At 35.5% G+C, this 16,455-nt stretch overlaps 1 protein-coding gene across 1 annotated transcript; it reads right to left on the bottom strand.

Moving 5' to 3' along the window:
• Nucleotides 1–6,272: 6,272 nt before the first annotated feature.
• On the bottom strand, nt 6,273–15,656 carry LOC129256597 (uncharacterized). Its single transcript, XM_054894764.2, has 7 exons — nt 15,455–15,656; nt 14,624–14,933; nt 14,096–14,194; nt 11,205–11,311; nt 10,482–10,704; nt 7,734–7,792; nt 6,273–7,352 (listed from the first exon to the last, which is right to left on the bottom strand). Exons 2-7 carry the CDS (start codon nt 14,902–14,904, stop codon nt 6,961–6,963), a joined length of 1,161 nt encoding a protein of 386 aa, XP_054750739.2. The 5' UTR covers nt 14,905–14,933; nt 15,455–15,656; the 3' UTR covers nt 6,273–6,960.
• Between the last annotated feature and the right edge of the window lie 799 nt (nt 15,657–16,455).

The following is a 16,455-nucleotide window of genomic DNA, read 5'->3' on the forward strand; positions in this document are numbered from 1 at the left end:
TTGATGATTATTTTACATCTCTAACAATTTTGTCCAAAAAGCGTCACTTTTCTCCTGTGTCTAATTTGTCAACAAAGTTAGAGCCGCAATGCTTTTATCCTCTAAACGATAAAATGCGAAGAAACAATAGATTTATATCCCTGTAGATTTAGAGCTATTGTGACAAGTTCGAGCAACTGGCACTTCGTCATTTCACAAAGGAGTGATTAGTGCCCATGATCGAATTCATTGAGCCCGAGCTTCATTGAAAACAGTTGGCATCTCGGTTATTTTTTTTGTCTGGACGATCTTTGTGCATTTCTTGGCAAAAATAACTATTACAAGATTTCTTTGAACAGGAGTGAAAGCAGGAAGCCTGATCAGGTTGACGTTATTCCAAGTGGTGCAAAAATAAACCCCAACATGAAACTATGAACAATGAGCACGCAATAAACAGACGAACATTATATTTCAAAAGTGTTTCGGGTAATTATGATTTTTCAATGTAATTTGAAAAATCGCGAGAGCAAAAGAAAGTGTGAAAACGGAGAAAAGAAAGCAAATGCAATGAATTAAAGGATGTTAAAAAAACAAATGTGAAAAATAGAACATGAAGATTTAAAGAACGGGATTTTAAAAATAGCGACCAAGCCGACATTATATGTTTTGGGTAGTTGGACATCAAACATGTGGTGGGGGGGGGGGGGGGAACACGTCCTTCCAAAAGTCAGTTAAGAGTAAAGGACACAAAATTGCCATACATGTACCTCCCTGCTCACCCCCACCCTCTCCCCCCCCCAACAAATGGAAGCTTTATTTTATTTGATTATTTACGAACGTTCTCTACTTGTCAAAACTATCAAAATTGTTAAGGATCTGCCTTATAGAAAATTCAAGCGCACTTCGTGTCGTGTTCTCGTGCTTGCGTCATTTACAAAGGCCAAATGAAATTTGATCTTAGTTATATAGCAACATAATGAGGCATATCTCTTAAAGTAGCTAAAAAGGCGGCAAGGCATTGTGGCCCGGGTAAATCTAGGAGTTACACCAATAAGTGCCCACATGAGTATGGACTTGGTTTTATACCCCCCCCCCCCCGATTTTTAAGTCTATTTTTCTTTTAATTATGTTAACAATTTGCATAGATTTTGTAGCCCCACGCCGATACAAAAGGTAAGTTAGAATCAAAGTTCTAATAATCCCGCCTTCTAACAAGGTATTCTGTTTGGATGCCTATTGACATTACCGCCCTAAAAATTATACCATAGAGCTATATATACTTTGTTGATTTCAACGTGCCCAGGATTTTATAGGTCTAATAAGTTTCGACCCCCCCCCCCCCCCGTTTACATGAAATCGCCAACCAATTTTTCAAAAGATTCTAGTGTTGGATGACTTTTAAAAGCATTAAAATATTATAAGAGGGCAAAAAAGTAAAGACTCCACAGGATGTTCCTTCTTATCCCCTTTTAAGATTAACTGATTAAGAAATACCTAACAAAGGTGCTGTTTAAGTCATTAAAGATCAAAGCGTCATTTTGCTTTCACCATATAATGCGCGGCGAGTTCTTTTCAAAGAAAGTATCCGACTTAGATTATATTGATTAATTATCATTGAAGGGTCATGGGCGTAGCGGACATAAATATTCTGCGAAAGATCCTGCTCTTTTCATTGCGCTTGAGCGTTTTTCATTAAATTGATTAATTGTGTATACATGTACGAGTATGAAAACAGTCATAATGAATTGCGAAGAAGCACTATTATACTCACCTGCTGCGACCAAATAATCCAATGATTATGTAAACATGAAATGAAATTACATGAATACTTTTGCATGAAATATTATGGCATAAAATCACAAATTTTGTAATTTGAACCATCAAATTAATGGCAAGGTGAATTACATCATTCTAAAACAGGAACAAGCGATTATCGTACATTGGTGGAAGAAATAGTTAATTTTTAAGCAGGGTTAATTAGATATATATGAATCTTTCCACTTTGAAACGTACTAGAAGTATTTTTTAGATCATTTATAAGACAGTTTATGGCTCAATATTTCGCACATTTACACCTTCATTTCGGGTCGGAGCAGAAATAAACAAACAAGCTATAATCGTACATTGCTGGAAAATACCGTAGATTATTGCAAAAGGCAGTCAGATGCTTTCCGCCTCATAACTATTTGGAAATCTACTACCCGTTTTATCTATTAACATTCCAAATATTTTGCTTCATTTCATGTCGGGTCGGATTCAAGAACAAGCTATCATCGTATTGTTCGAAGAATAGAATAGTTATTTTATTTCCGCGTTAAATATTCTAGGACCCGTGTTATCTGTCAATATTCCAATATATTTTGTTTTATTAAATGTCTGGTCGAATTCAAGAGCAAGTGATTATCGTACATCGTTCAAAGAAATACGTAATTATTTCGCAAGTTTAATTATATGAATACGAATCTTTCCACCTACAAACGTACCAGAAATATTTCTAAACCATTTAAGACACTTTTAGCTCAACATTTCATTCTTTTTTATCTTCATTTCGTGCCCGAGCGGAAACAAACACACATGCGATAATCGTAGATTGTTGGAAAATACCATAAATTATTACGAAAGGTAATTAGATTCTTCCCGCCTTAAAACTTTTTAAAAGTATATTTAGAATAATCTAGGACCCGTGTTGTCTATCAATGTTCCATATTTTTTTTAAAAAAATGTCTGGTCGAATTCAAGAACAAGCGATTATCGTACATTGTTCGAAGAAATACATAATTATTTCGCAAGTTTAATTACATGAATACGAATCTTTCCACATTGAAACGTACCAGAAATATTTTAAAAAGTTTTTAAGACACTTGTTAGCTCAATATTTCATTCTTTTATACTTTCATTTCGTGCCAAAACGGACCCAAACAAACACGCAAGCCATAATTTTACATTGCTAGAAGATACTATGCCCTATTCCATGTCGGGTCGGATTAAGAACAAGTGATGATCGTACTTTTTTGGAAGAAATAGATAATTATTACGCAAGGGAAATAATATAAAACTCATATCAATATGAATATTTCCACCTCGAAACGTACAAGAAGTATTTTGCTAAAAATCTAAGACTCTTTTTAGCTCAATATTTCATAGTTTAATACCTCCATTTCGTGTCGGGCGGACAAGAAAAATCGCCGCATCGGTCGCGCACATTTCACCAACGGAAATAGAAAGAAGCACATCATTTGAGTACGAGTATTCGCTTGCAAGTTGGCCTCGTGCAAGCTGCGAGAAGCGGCGAGAAGCTGCAAGGATAAAACCTAGGATTAATGATTCCTCTTAATCTGCATTAATCTGAGCAGCGCGCCGCCGCTAGCTGCGTCTAGCGGGGAGATACATCCTGTTCACTAATTACCGCAGCGGGGGTGTGCTCGCAGGGTGTACGCTGCCAATACAATATGGATGCTTTCCCTAAATATCCTCGTTATAACGAGGTAAATATCCTCGTTATAACGAGGTAACTGTTCTCGTTATAAGGAGGTTAATATTCTCGTTATAAAGAAGTAAATGTTCTCGTTATAACGAAGTTAATATCCTCGTTATAACGAGGTAAATGTTCTCGTTATAACGAAGTAAATATCCTCCTTATAAGGAGGTAAATATCCTCGTTATAACGAGGTAAATGTTCTCAATATAACGAAGTAAATATCCTCGTTATAACGAGGTAAATATCCTCGTTATAACGAGGTAAATGTTCTCGTTATAAGGAGGTAAATGTTCTCGTTATAATGAGGTAAATATCCTCGTTATAAGGAGGTAAATGTTCTCGTTATAAGGAGGTAAATGTTCTCGTTATAACGAGGTAAATATCCTCGTTATAACGAGGTAAATGTTCTCAATATAACGAAGTAAATATCCTCGTTATAACGAGGTAAATATCCTCGTTATAACGAGGTAAATGTTCTCGTTATAAGGAGGTAAATGTTCTCGTTATAAGGAGGTAAATATCCTCGTTATAACGAGGTAAATGTTCGCAATATAAGAAAGAAACGTCCTCGTTATAAGGAGGTAAATGTTCTCAATATAAGAAAGAACATTCTCAATATAACGAGGTTAATGTTCTCGTTAAAAGGAAGTTAATATTCTCAATATAAGAAAGAAACGTTCTCATTATAAGGAGGTAAATGTTCTCGTTATAAGGAGGTAAATATCCTCGTTATAACGAGGTAAATGTTCGCAATATAAGAAAGAAACGTCCTCGTTATAAGGAGGTAAATGTTCTCAATATAAGAAAGAAACATTCTCAATATAACGAGGTTAATGTTCTCGTTAAAAGGAAGTTAATATTCTCAATATAAGAAAGAAACTTTCTCATTATAAGGAAGAAATGTCCTCATTATAAGGAGGTAAAAACTTCTTTAATAGAAGAATGAAACGTTCTCAATATAAGGAAGTAAACGTTCTCAATATAAAAACATCCTTATTTTAAGAGAAAAAATCCTCAATATAAGGAAGAAACGTTCTCATTATAAGGAGGTAAAGGTCCTGTACGTTAACGTTCTCAATATAAGGAAGTAAATGTTCTCAATATAAGGAAGAAGTGTCCTTGTTATCTAGCTAGTTAGCTAGTTAGCTAGCTAGTTACCTAGTTATCTAGCTAGTTATCTAGTTACCTAGTTACCTAGTTAACTAGTTACCTAGTTACCTAGCTAGTTACCTAGTAACTAGGTAACTAGTTACCTAGGTAGCTAGTTATCTAGTTACCTAGTTACCTAGGTAACTAGTTACCTAGCAATCAAATGAATTTAAATGAGATTTTGTGAAATGATTAATAAAAAAATCATTCAAGCAATCCATCAATCTCTAAATCAGTTTAAACAAATCACTATTTTTATTAATCTCTATCATTCTACAGTGCGTATCAAAAAAAGTTTACACTTTGAAAAAGCCCTGGGAATTAAAAAGTATACAACATGTGGGTAATTTTTTCACATATAATCTTGGGTTTGGGTCTCATCTAACCAACAAAAGAATTTTTTTTTGACAGAATGTTACACGTGAGTGAGCACTGTCCATTTTTGTAAAGCTCGCAGAAATCTGTTTGCGCAGAAATGCTCGTTTTCACGCTGTGTCAAGGGGAAAGGGTGAAATCAAACTTACCCTGCGATACATTTCTCATACAATTCCCTTGCACTTTAGTCAATTGAATAAAACGGATACATTCAAACATTTTGTAACAATTTTGTCACCCAAATTGAAATTTCAACACTTAGTAAGCACAACCTTTACCATTTTTGGGCCAGCTGGATCTGAGGACATAATTGAATCTGAACGAAAGTTTATATCAGACATCTCCAGCATTTTTCACTAAGGTTTTATCATTTAAAGTGGGTTTACATTTCATTTTTCATTCAAAATTGTTTCTCCACACTTTTCCCAAGCTTGACAATGATTAACAAAATGTAAATCAAGCCTAAGCCATTTCATGTAAATCACAGCTCAGTGTAAAGCAAATATCGTCACAATGGACTTGGTGTGTGGGGGAGTGGGGTGGGGCGCAATGCATTCTTCGAAGTGTTTTGGGCAAGGAAACAAGTTAAAAAAGGTAAGAGATATCTTCAAATCAATTTTACTAGCTAAATTACATGTGTTCTTCATGATTAAGGTCTACTTTTATTCGCATAACTATTTCAAAGTTCTGCACAAATCATTTTTCAATAAGTTTTCAAAAGTAAGTGGTGCTCACTCAAGCGGAAATATTTTTCGACAGTTATATCGTCATTTGCTTAAATGGATCTGTACCAATGTTAAAATGTGGAAAAATATTCAGGATTTTACAAATGTATAATTTTACAGGACTTTTTCAAAGTGTAAACTTTTTTTGATACGCACTGTATATGTAGTTTATTATTCATGTATTATTCAATATGTTTATTATCACACCATGAATTTTGAATTTGAATTATCAAATTATGAATTTTATTTGAATGAATAATAATTTTATATGAATGAATAATAAATGTTACTATAAAACAAAATTATTCACAGCTGCTGTACTCACAGTTGCAATTATCATTTTGTTTTATATTTTCTTGATTATGTATGTATGAATTTTGAATGAATGATAAAGATTACTACAAAGCAAAAAAACTCTTTCCTTCCGTTCTCTTCTTCCTATAAGTAAGTCTTTGTCTCCTTTCCCTTCACTTACTCAATCGCAAACTCGACTTTGAACTATATAATGTACATACATGTATCTGTGGATCAATTAGTCAATCAATCAATCAGTAAATCGATATATCTATATGTCTGCCTATCCAAATATTCATATTATATTTCTAACAACCAACCAACCAATCTATCTATATCTATGTATAAACAGTAATATAAATCAATCAATCATTCCTGCTATTATCAATCAATCAATGATACCAAACAATAACAATAAATTGAATTAGATAAAATCAAATGTCAAATAATCAAATGACAAAATTAAACGATCCTTCAATCTGTCTCTCTCTCTTTATCTTTTTCTTTATCAATTAATCAATAGAAAAAAAATCTGTCAATCAATCCATCCATCAAATAATTCATCTATCAATGAAGTTATCAATCAATCAATCGATCAATCAATCTATCACGCAACTTGTAGGCCATCCTGTAACTTTCATTTTGGTTATCAATTACGATGTGCCGTAGAAATGAGTAAAAATATGCAAATTTTCAAATCGTTATCATTTATTCAGACAGAGAGAATATTATTGGATATGTACATCGATTAAACATCCGTTATAATCACACGATGAAGTACAATAAGTGTAAATAGATACACAAAATATGATTTTGTGCGAGTATAATAAATGACACATAGAATATGGGTTAGTTTTGCCCATTTCTTCAATTTAAAGTTTCTTAATCTGTGGTTTGCCGTTCAATCATTAAGCCTCCATTGTTCTACTCTCCGGCATCTCATGAAATAATTGGAGCCTCTTAGTGATGTCCAGGTTTGGTAGGTTTAGGCTCCGACTCGTAGATCTCCAAGTACCCGGCTTGTGTATTGCAGCTCTTTGCTTGGACGCCGTTTCCCGGAACCGGAAGTGCTACTATTGGTCGGGCATCCATCATATCGGCGTTAGCGTACTCCTCATCGTACGTTGGTGCGGTGGGTTGGTAGTGGGGGTGGTTGTGGGTGTGACCATGGTTTTGGTCATGAGTGTGTCCATGTTTTTGACCATAGCTGTGACCATGGGCGTGGTCATTGGAATGACCATGACCATGTGGATGGTAGGCTACTCCTGTTGATGGGGTTTGTTTATCATGTTCATTGAAGCTCTGATAGCGAGGGGGTGGGTCATCCTCAGGTGTCTTGCCGCATGATTTTCCTGAAAGGTCAATAGAAAATATCAATCATAAGATATATGGCTATCAACTGATATCAAACCATCTAAAGGGGATCTTTCACTAGATTTGGGAATGAATGAAGTTGAATCTAGGACAGGCAAGCATTTCTCTCTGCAATTGATCAAAATATCGATGAAAATGCGATGAAACCTTCTGAGCCTTCTTTGATTAATGGATATCAATGTTAAGAACAAAGGTTGGTTTGGATCTAGACCACTCCCATGAGGCAAGGTTTAGTCACGTTATGATTGTCACAGTATCAAAGTTATTTCTTGGGCATATTTCAATCAAATTTGGAGGATTATTGTAAAAGACGACCATTGAAATCTTGATATCAATAATCATAAACTAAATCAACTTACCGTTCAGATCTTTAGTTGTTTGTTTCCTCGTTTTCCTGTTGAATCTTCGTGTTGATATTCTGTAAAGTGTAATTGCAGAATAGTTCCACTTAATGTACATGTTAAATCTTTACAAATGTGTGCTTGAAATTGTATCCTGTTTATACTCCAATATGTGATATTCAAGGATATGATTATCCGACTAGTCGACAACCCATACCAACCATCCCTCTCTTTTCCCAATCGAAGCAGCATTCCGTCGTCATAACCCTAGAACTTAAAAATAACTTAAAAACAAGAAATGAGGCTAGTGTACAAGGAGGAATTTTGAAGACTACAAAGAAGAAATGAGGCTAGTGTACAAGGAGGAACTTGAGGACTTAAAAAGAAGAAATGAGGCTAGTGTACAAGGAGGAATTTTGATAACTTAATAAGAAGAAATGAGGCTAGTGTACAAGAAGGAATTTTGAGAACTTAAAAACAAGAAATGAGGCTAGTGTACAAGGAGGAATTTTGAAAACTTAAAAAGAAGAAATGAGGCTAGTGTACAAGGAGGAATTTTGAAAACTTAAAAAGAAGAAATGAGGCTAGTGTACAAGGAGGAATTTTGAGAACTTATAAACAAGAAATGAGGCTAGTGTACAAGGAGGAATTTGAGAACTTAAAAACAAGAAATGAGGCTAGTGTACAAGGAGGAATTTTGAGAACTTAAAAAGAAGAAATGAGGCTAGTGTAAAAGGAGGAATTTTAAGAACTTAAAAACAAGAAAATGAGGTTAGTGTACAAGGGGTAATTTTAAGAACTTAAAAACAAGAAAATGAGGCAAGTGTACAAGGAGGAATTTTGAGAACTTAAAAACAAGAAATGAGGCAAGTGTACAAGGAAGAATTTGTAAAACTTAAAAAGAAGAAATGAGGCTAGTGTACAAGGAGGAACTTGAGGACTTGAAAAGAAGAAATGAGGCTAGTGTACAAGGAGGAATTTTGAGAACTTAAAAAGAAGAAATGAGGCTAGTGTACAAGGAGGAATTTTAAAACTTAAAAAGAAGAAATGAGGCTAGTGTACAAGGAGGAATTTGAGGACTTGAAAAGAAGAAATGAGGCTTGTGTACAAGGAGGAATTTGAGGACTCAAAAAGAAGAAATGAGGCTAGTGTACAAGGAGGAATTTTTAGGACTTAAAAACAAGAAATGAGGCTAATGTACAAGGAGAAACTTTGGGAACTTGAAATCAAGAAATGAGGCTAGTGTACAAGGAGGAATTTGAGGACTTAAAAACAAGAAATGAGGCTAGTGTACAAGGAGGAATTTTTGGAACTTGAAATCAAGAAATGAGGCTAGTGTACAAGGAGGAATTTGAGGACTTAAAAACAAGAAATGAGGCTAGTGTACAAGGAGGAATTTCGAAAACTTAAAAAGAAGAAATGAGGCTAGTGTACAAGTAGGAATTTGAGGACTTGAAAAGAAGAAATGAGGCTAGTGTACAAGGAGGAATTTTGAGGACTAAAAACAAGAAATGGGGCTAGTGTACAAGAAGGAATTTGAGGACTTGAAAAGAAGAAATGAGGCTAGCGTACAAGGAGGAATTTTGAGAACTTATAAACAAGAAATGAGGCTAATGTACAAGGAGGAATTTTGAAAACTTAAAAAGAAGAAATGAGGCTAGTGTACAAGGAGGAATTTTGAGAACTTAAAAACAAGAAATGAGGCTACTGTACAAGGAGGATTTTTTTTAATTTAAAACGAAGAAATGAGGCTAGTGTACAAGGAGGAATTTTGAGAACTTAAAATCAATAAATGAGGCTAATGCACAAGGAGGAATTTTGAAAACTTAAAAAGAAGAAATGAGGCTAGTGTACAAGGAGGAATTTTGAAAACTTAAAAAGAAGAAATGAGGCTAGCGTACAAGTAGGAATTTTGAAAACTTAAAAAGAAAAATGAGGCTAGTGTAAAAGGAGGAATTTTAATAACTTAAAAACAAGAAAATGAGGCTAGTGTACAAGGAGGAATTTTGAGTACTTAAAAACAAGAAATGAGGCTAGTGTACAAGGAGGAATTTTTAAAACTTAAAAAGAAGAAATGAGGCTAGTGTACAAGGAGGAATTTTGAAAACTTAAAAAGAAGAGATGAGGCTAGTGTAAAAGGATGAATTTTAAGAACTTAAAAACAAGAAAATGAGGCTAGTGTACAAGGAGGAATTTTGAGAACTTAAAAACAAGAAATGAGGCTAGTGTACAAGGAGGAATTTTTAAAACCTAAAAAAAAGAAATGAGGCTAGTGTACAAGGAGGACTTTTGAGGACTAAAAAGAAGAAATGAGGTTAGTGTACAAGGAGGAACTTGAGGACTTGAAAAGAAGAAATGAGGCTAGTGTACAAGGTGGAATTTTGAGAACTTATAAACAAGAAATGAGGCTAATGTACAAGGAGGAATTTTTAAAACTTAAAAAGAAGAAATGAGGCTAGTGTAGAAGGATGAATTTTGAGGACTAAAAAAATTCCACCTCATATTTGTGTTATTGATCATGACATGTATGTCATGATCAATAACACATGCTTGGACCAAAATGAATCTGTTTTATAATGACAGTTTAAAGGGCAGAATGTTTAGTTTCTTACAAGTATATAACCTACCAATTTCTTGAAATATCATGAACCTGTTAATAAGCATCAATTAAAATCATGTCTTATGGTTATGTTCTTGCATCTATTTAAGTAACCTGCAGAGTTTTATGAAATGTGGCCCTGCTCATATAATTCTTATGAAACATACCTTCTCATAACCTCCTTTCTTCCCCCGCACAGGTGGACGACCACGGCTCCGATGACAATACCAATGATGAGGATAGCGACGAGGACGATGACGAAGAAGACGAACTTCTGCAGGGAATTATCAATAATCATCATCTCGTCATCGGGAATGCTGTCATCACGAGGAGTTGTTGAGTCCGGTGGTGCGGTGATGATGGTGGTCGGCGGTGGTAAGGTTCGCCCTCCTATATTAAAAAAAAAATACAAGTAACATTTACCGCTTTAATATTATGTTTTTATTATAATTTTTAAACAATACAATATTTATGTATAATGTAATACCTATGAATTAGGAAATAATGGACATTTGGCATAATTATTCGATAAATAGTCATATTCTTCTATAGGTGTCAGTAATGACTGAAAATGATCAGTAAGCTAAAAAGCAGCAACGCTGTTTACTTATAGAGCCAAAAAATGGGAAGGATCTTTCCACTTGAATGATATTACACGTGTATTCGAAATGGCAGATATACAATTATACGTTATGTTGTTAAAAATATTGACATCCGAAATATTCTGAGTGACTTTCCAACCTCGTACTTTTTTTGAGGGATCGAGAATAAATGCTGGCTAAATTACAGATATAAACCATGATACAGCTTAAATTTATATTTTGTTATTATGAAGAGTGTAAGAGTATCTTTATTATAACAAAGTATATGATTAGCAATGAAAAAAATACCTTGGGGTTCACAAACTCCGTTGACCTCCATGAATCCAACACAACACTTGCGAACATTGACGTAAACGAGTTTGGTTACTTGCCTGTACGCCACGTGAGGATTCCACCTATACATGTCGGAAGCAGAAGAAGAAATAATGATAGATAATGAAATTATCATATTTATTGAACTTCTATCCATCTTTGGACAGGCAAAAGGAAGGGTAGAGTAGTCGAGGAGGGGCCAGTTTGTTTCCCAGAGGCCCACAGCCAAAGTTTTAAAAATTAGATTCCAGAGTTTGAACATAACACCAAAGAGTATTCAATAACAACCATGGGCGGAAATCCCAGGGGGGACAGGGGGGACGTGTCCCCCCTACTCAAAATAGTAGGGGGGACACAATATCAAATGTCCCCCCTACTATTTTTGGTCTTTTATGATGGTAAGAAATACATCATTCTAAATCTAAATAAAACATGTATTTTGGGACAAGTTGGGACGAGATGACCTTACTTTTGGGATGATAAGCTTTTTTTTGCTTGTCGAATTTTCCCGCCCCTTGTCCCCGTAGGCGGACCAGGGGGCCGAGGGGCCCGCCCCCCCCCCCCTCCCCTCTTGGCGGAGCAAAGTAAAAAGGGAAAGAAAGAAGGAATAAAGGAGGGAAAGGAGAGGAGAAAAAGAAGAGAAGGACGACGAGTAAATAAAATAAGATGAGGGGAAGACTTGGAAAATAAAAAGAATCTTTCGTGCCACTACAAATTTTCGCTCGCGCTTCGCGCTCGCATTGCCTGTTAGGTGATTTACATATCTTGTTCAATATGGAGCTCGAATGTCAAGTTTGGAAGTCAATATACAAAACATATTTCACCTCGGAAATCGAACTTTCATTATTTTGTGTGATTTACAAATTGATTTTCAAAAAGTGCTCTGTAAAAATGTAAGTTTTATGGTCTGAATATTAACATTTGCTGCTTGCGCTGTGCGCTCGCAAATTTTCATTTATCAGGTACCTATTATTTTCGTGTATTTCATAAAGTTTTCAAAATATCCCTTTTCAGGTCTGATTGTTAAGACGTATCAGCTAGCGCGCTGCACGGCTCGCATTTTGATTGGCGAGTTATATATGTTTCAATATTGATTATACAACAAACTACTTAAAAACCCCTTTTCGTGACAGTTTATCAAATATTTTAGCTCGCAATATGCGCTCGCATTAATGGTTAAAAATACTTTAACTGATGCATCCTATTCATAATTACAAAAGTGAAATGTCCAGTTTTTATGCCATAATATCATCAGATTTCGCGCCCTCATTAGGCATTAATAAATATGATATTAATTTGATAATCAAATTGTCCCTTTTGTTTCATCTCGCTTAGCAAGAGGAATAGTCATCATTTTCATATGATGACATGTCGTAAGGATGTCCCGGTCCTATGTCAAAACTCAGAGTAATAATAATGAAAATATCAGCTCTTTTTTAAGTGCGATCCATATCCACCTTACAATTTTTCTACAAAGTGCTTGAAATATAAAGCTGAAATTGACTCTTTTTTTCAGATTGGAATATCAAAGTTTCATGATTTTCATGATTAAAGATGTATTTAGAATGCCTAGATTCTAGGTCTAAATATGAAACACGCGCGCGCATGTTTATTCAGATACTCAACTTGTTCTCTATTTAAATCATTATCCAGTTTCAGATCACAATATCACAATTTTTCTGCTCGCGCTTTGTGCTCGCATAATGTAGGAAGACCCCATATTACTCATCCTTTTCATTATTTACAAAACATGAACGGAGTGGCCCATTTTTAGGTCTAAATCTCGATTTTTTTTTCTTCTGCTCGCTCTTCGCGCTCGCATCAATTATTAAATTATATAGCTATCCTGTACACGATTAAAAAACAAATAATTAAAATTTTCCATTCTTTCTTTAGAAAGTTCAAAATTGTTCAGCTTGCGCTTCGCGCTCGCATCTTTTGATTGTTGAAATATGTCACGCCTTCATGGCTAAGTGCAAGCAGTCCTTAACAGTTACCTTTTCAACAGGTACCAGTTCAAAACGTATATAAAAATTTTCTGCTCGCGCTTTGCGCTCGCATTATTAATACTCATCCTTTTCATGATTTACAAAACATGAATAGTGTCTCGTTCAGTAAATATAGGACTAAATCTCGAAATTTTCCGCTCGCGCTTCGCGCTCGCATCAATTGTTTACTTATATACCTATTCTGCTTGAGTTACAAAAAGTGCTTAGAATTCCCATTCTTTGGGTGAAATGTAAAAAAAGAATTAGCTTGCGCTTCGCGCTCGCATTATTTGATTGTTAAATGCTACTTTAACAGGTATCTTTTCCATCAGTTCATTTCTGCTCGCGCTTTGCGTTCGTAGTAATTATTAAGTTGCATACACATCTTTTTCAGGATAACAAACATTGCCCAGAATGTTCAAATTTCAGGAAAAAATACACAAAATTTCCAAAAAATTAGCTCGCGCTTCGCGCTCGCATCATATAAATAAGGATTATGATTTTATATATTAATTTATAACAATAAAGCTAAGAAGTGACTAATGAGGACTATTCCTTCAAAGAAACAAACAAAAATCATCTTCGAGCTGCCGATTGGGGAAAATATGGCTGAAACAAATTTCCGCCCCCCCCCCCTCCTATTGGCGAAGGCTGGATCCGCCCCTGTGTCCCCCCTAACTTTTGGAAGAGATTTCCGCCCCTGATAACAACCCAAGTGTTGTTATAATGTATGTTGAACTAACACATAATTTAACACCGGATGAAAATGACTGGTATGGTGCTCTATGTACACTGGTTAACACTTCAGTTTATTGCTGTGTAGGCCATCATGCATGGACCATTGGTTGGATGAATTTATGTCGAGGATAACATATTCACCTGTATTTCCTGCAGTGTGCCAAATGAAGCCATCCGCACCTTGTCCTCGTTGCGACTCTTCTTCGAGTTTGGTATGATTGCGTCACTGTGACTGTAGCGCTGTATGTAAAAATTCGGTAAAATAATAAAAAAAAAATTCAAACGTGGCTTGAAGGAAAAAACAACAGCAACACTTTTCCCCTTATAAATACCTGATAGTGCAATGTTTAAGAAAAAGAGGATCAAATGTTATGTAAGTTGGCATTACACCTCTGCAGATATTTAATCTCGTTGTATTTCAGCATGGTGACAGTGGTGCTGATGAACGCATTTTTTTTCATAAACTCAGCTTCGAATGTGGCGAAAAGTGAACCCCATTAGATATGCGGTGAATCATAAAGGCCCATTGTCAGCTTCAAGATTCAGAATTAACTTTTTTCTTTGACCAGAAAAATATTTCTTACTATTAAGCGTTTTATACTAATATAATGGTGAGATATGCTGGATGTATACTCGTTTAAAGCATGATTTATTGAGACATGTTCCTACCTCACAATTTTGGTGCATCTTCCCGGCTCGAGAGAAGCCACTTCGTTGGCCTCGGTTGGTTGATCGCGATCGTTGCCATGGTCGTGGCCCCGAGGACCATGCTCATGCCCGGGTCCGTGGTCGTGACCACGAGGACCGTGATCATGTCTTGGTCCGTGGTCGTGGCCGCCGGGACCGTGGTCATGTCCACCAGGTCCATGTTTTCCTCCTGGGGCAGCACCGACCATGGATGCGACGACCAAGGCCACTGTGGCTAAGATTATGCTAATGCTGTGATTCATCTTTATTCAGTCTTGTTGACAACTGATATCTGTAATGTAAAATGCCTAAATTTGAGTTAACTAATTAACACTGTCAACAGCATGCGCTGCAGTAAAATGGGAAGATAATCCACTTTAATTACATTAACGAAATTTATATAAAATCTATTTTGTTTTACCCTATTTCCAATTTTTTTTTAAAGTAAGCAATCAGAAGATCGACTGTTTATTTTGTTTGTTTTTATTTTCCCGACAATCCCGGCAATGATGATGTCAGTGTGTGTGATGTCATTGTTTAAAAAAAATGTACAAATAGTGCATTTAAAAACTCATATTAGTGAAATAATTTATCCATACTACAATTGTTAAGGTCTAAGTTCTATATCAATAACGTAATAAAACTGATACACCACTATCCCCTCACTTAGTCCTTGCAATCGAAATCAATTATTTATCAACACCATTCGTTTACGTTACAAAACTTACAATAAGTAAGCATCGATAAGATTTAAAATCGCTCTGCGATCATCAGGCCAAACCAGATTCCTCGAATAAAAATATAGTAACGTACCTTCTTTGAGATTCTTTCTTTTGTTTTGCGTTGCCTTTCCAACTTCGTCACCCTCTGCTGCTGGATCAAATCTCTGATGCTTTCCTTTGAGCTTTGTTACTTGGTAGTTGGATACCAGGTCCTATTTATCCTATTCTTCAGGACCAACGAGCAGACACCTCCACCAGCTCGCTTCGTTTGGGTTAACAGGACCATCGGATGTGATGGCCCAGAAAATTCAGAAGAGGAAACGTCCTCCCACTCATCGTGCGTATATACAATATCCAAATATAATCCTTCAACAATTTCGCCGACTAATAATTTCACTTGTTTGAAATTGCTCATACTCATAATATTTGATATTGTTTACCCACCCAACACCCGTGGCGACTGATCAAAATAAAACCAAGTTTGATATTTTTAAAGTTATTAAAATTATAAAATTATTGTAAATCAATGAGCAGATGAGTTATTACTCCTTCGTAAATCACCCCTGCCATTTATCTTCCATAATACAATTGAATTTGTATTATTATACACTTGGGGGGGGGGGGGGTAAATGACAAGGGAGAGGAAGAAAGGGTTGTGAACAAATAAAAAAAAATATTTTAAGCAAATCACAAATTCTCCATTAAATGCGACGATCATGACGTTACAAGTTTGTTAAACTTGTCGCTTTCTCTCTCTATCTATTTTCAAAGTGAAGAAACGTCACATTTGTTTCTGCGTTCTGTTTTACTGCACTGCACCCCTTAACTCATACACAGCAAATAATGTCATATTTTACCTTATTTCCTTATCTTTTCTTCTTTTTATTTTTCTATTCGGTCGTTGAAATGTTGACGGGTCAAAATGCCTCGAAGCCCCCATCTGTACCCCAGTATCATTAGGTATGATGTCGGTGGTGGGAAGCACGTGAAAAGATTACCGAGATTCGGCATCGACCTACTACACACACTCTAAAAAATGAGTAAAAGTTTACCCAATATTGGGTTTAAAGGGAACAAGCATGTTTGCCGTGT

The sequence above is a fragment of the Lytechinus pictus genome, chromosome 3 (genome assembly GCF_037042905.1).
Source record: "Lytechinus pictus isolate F3 Inbred chromosome 3, Lp3.0, whole genome shotgun sequence".
NCBI lineage: Eukaryota > Metazoa > Echinodermata > Echinoidea > Temnopleuroida > Toxopneustidae > Lytechinus > Lytechinus pictus.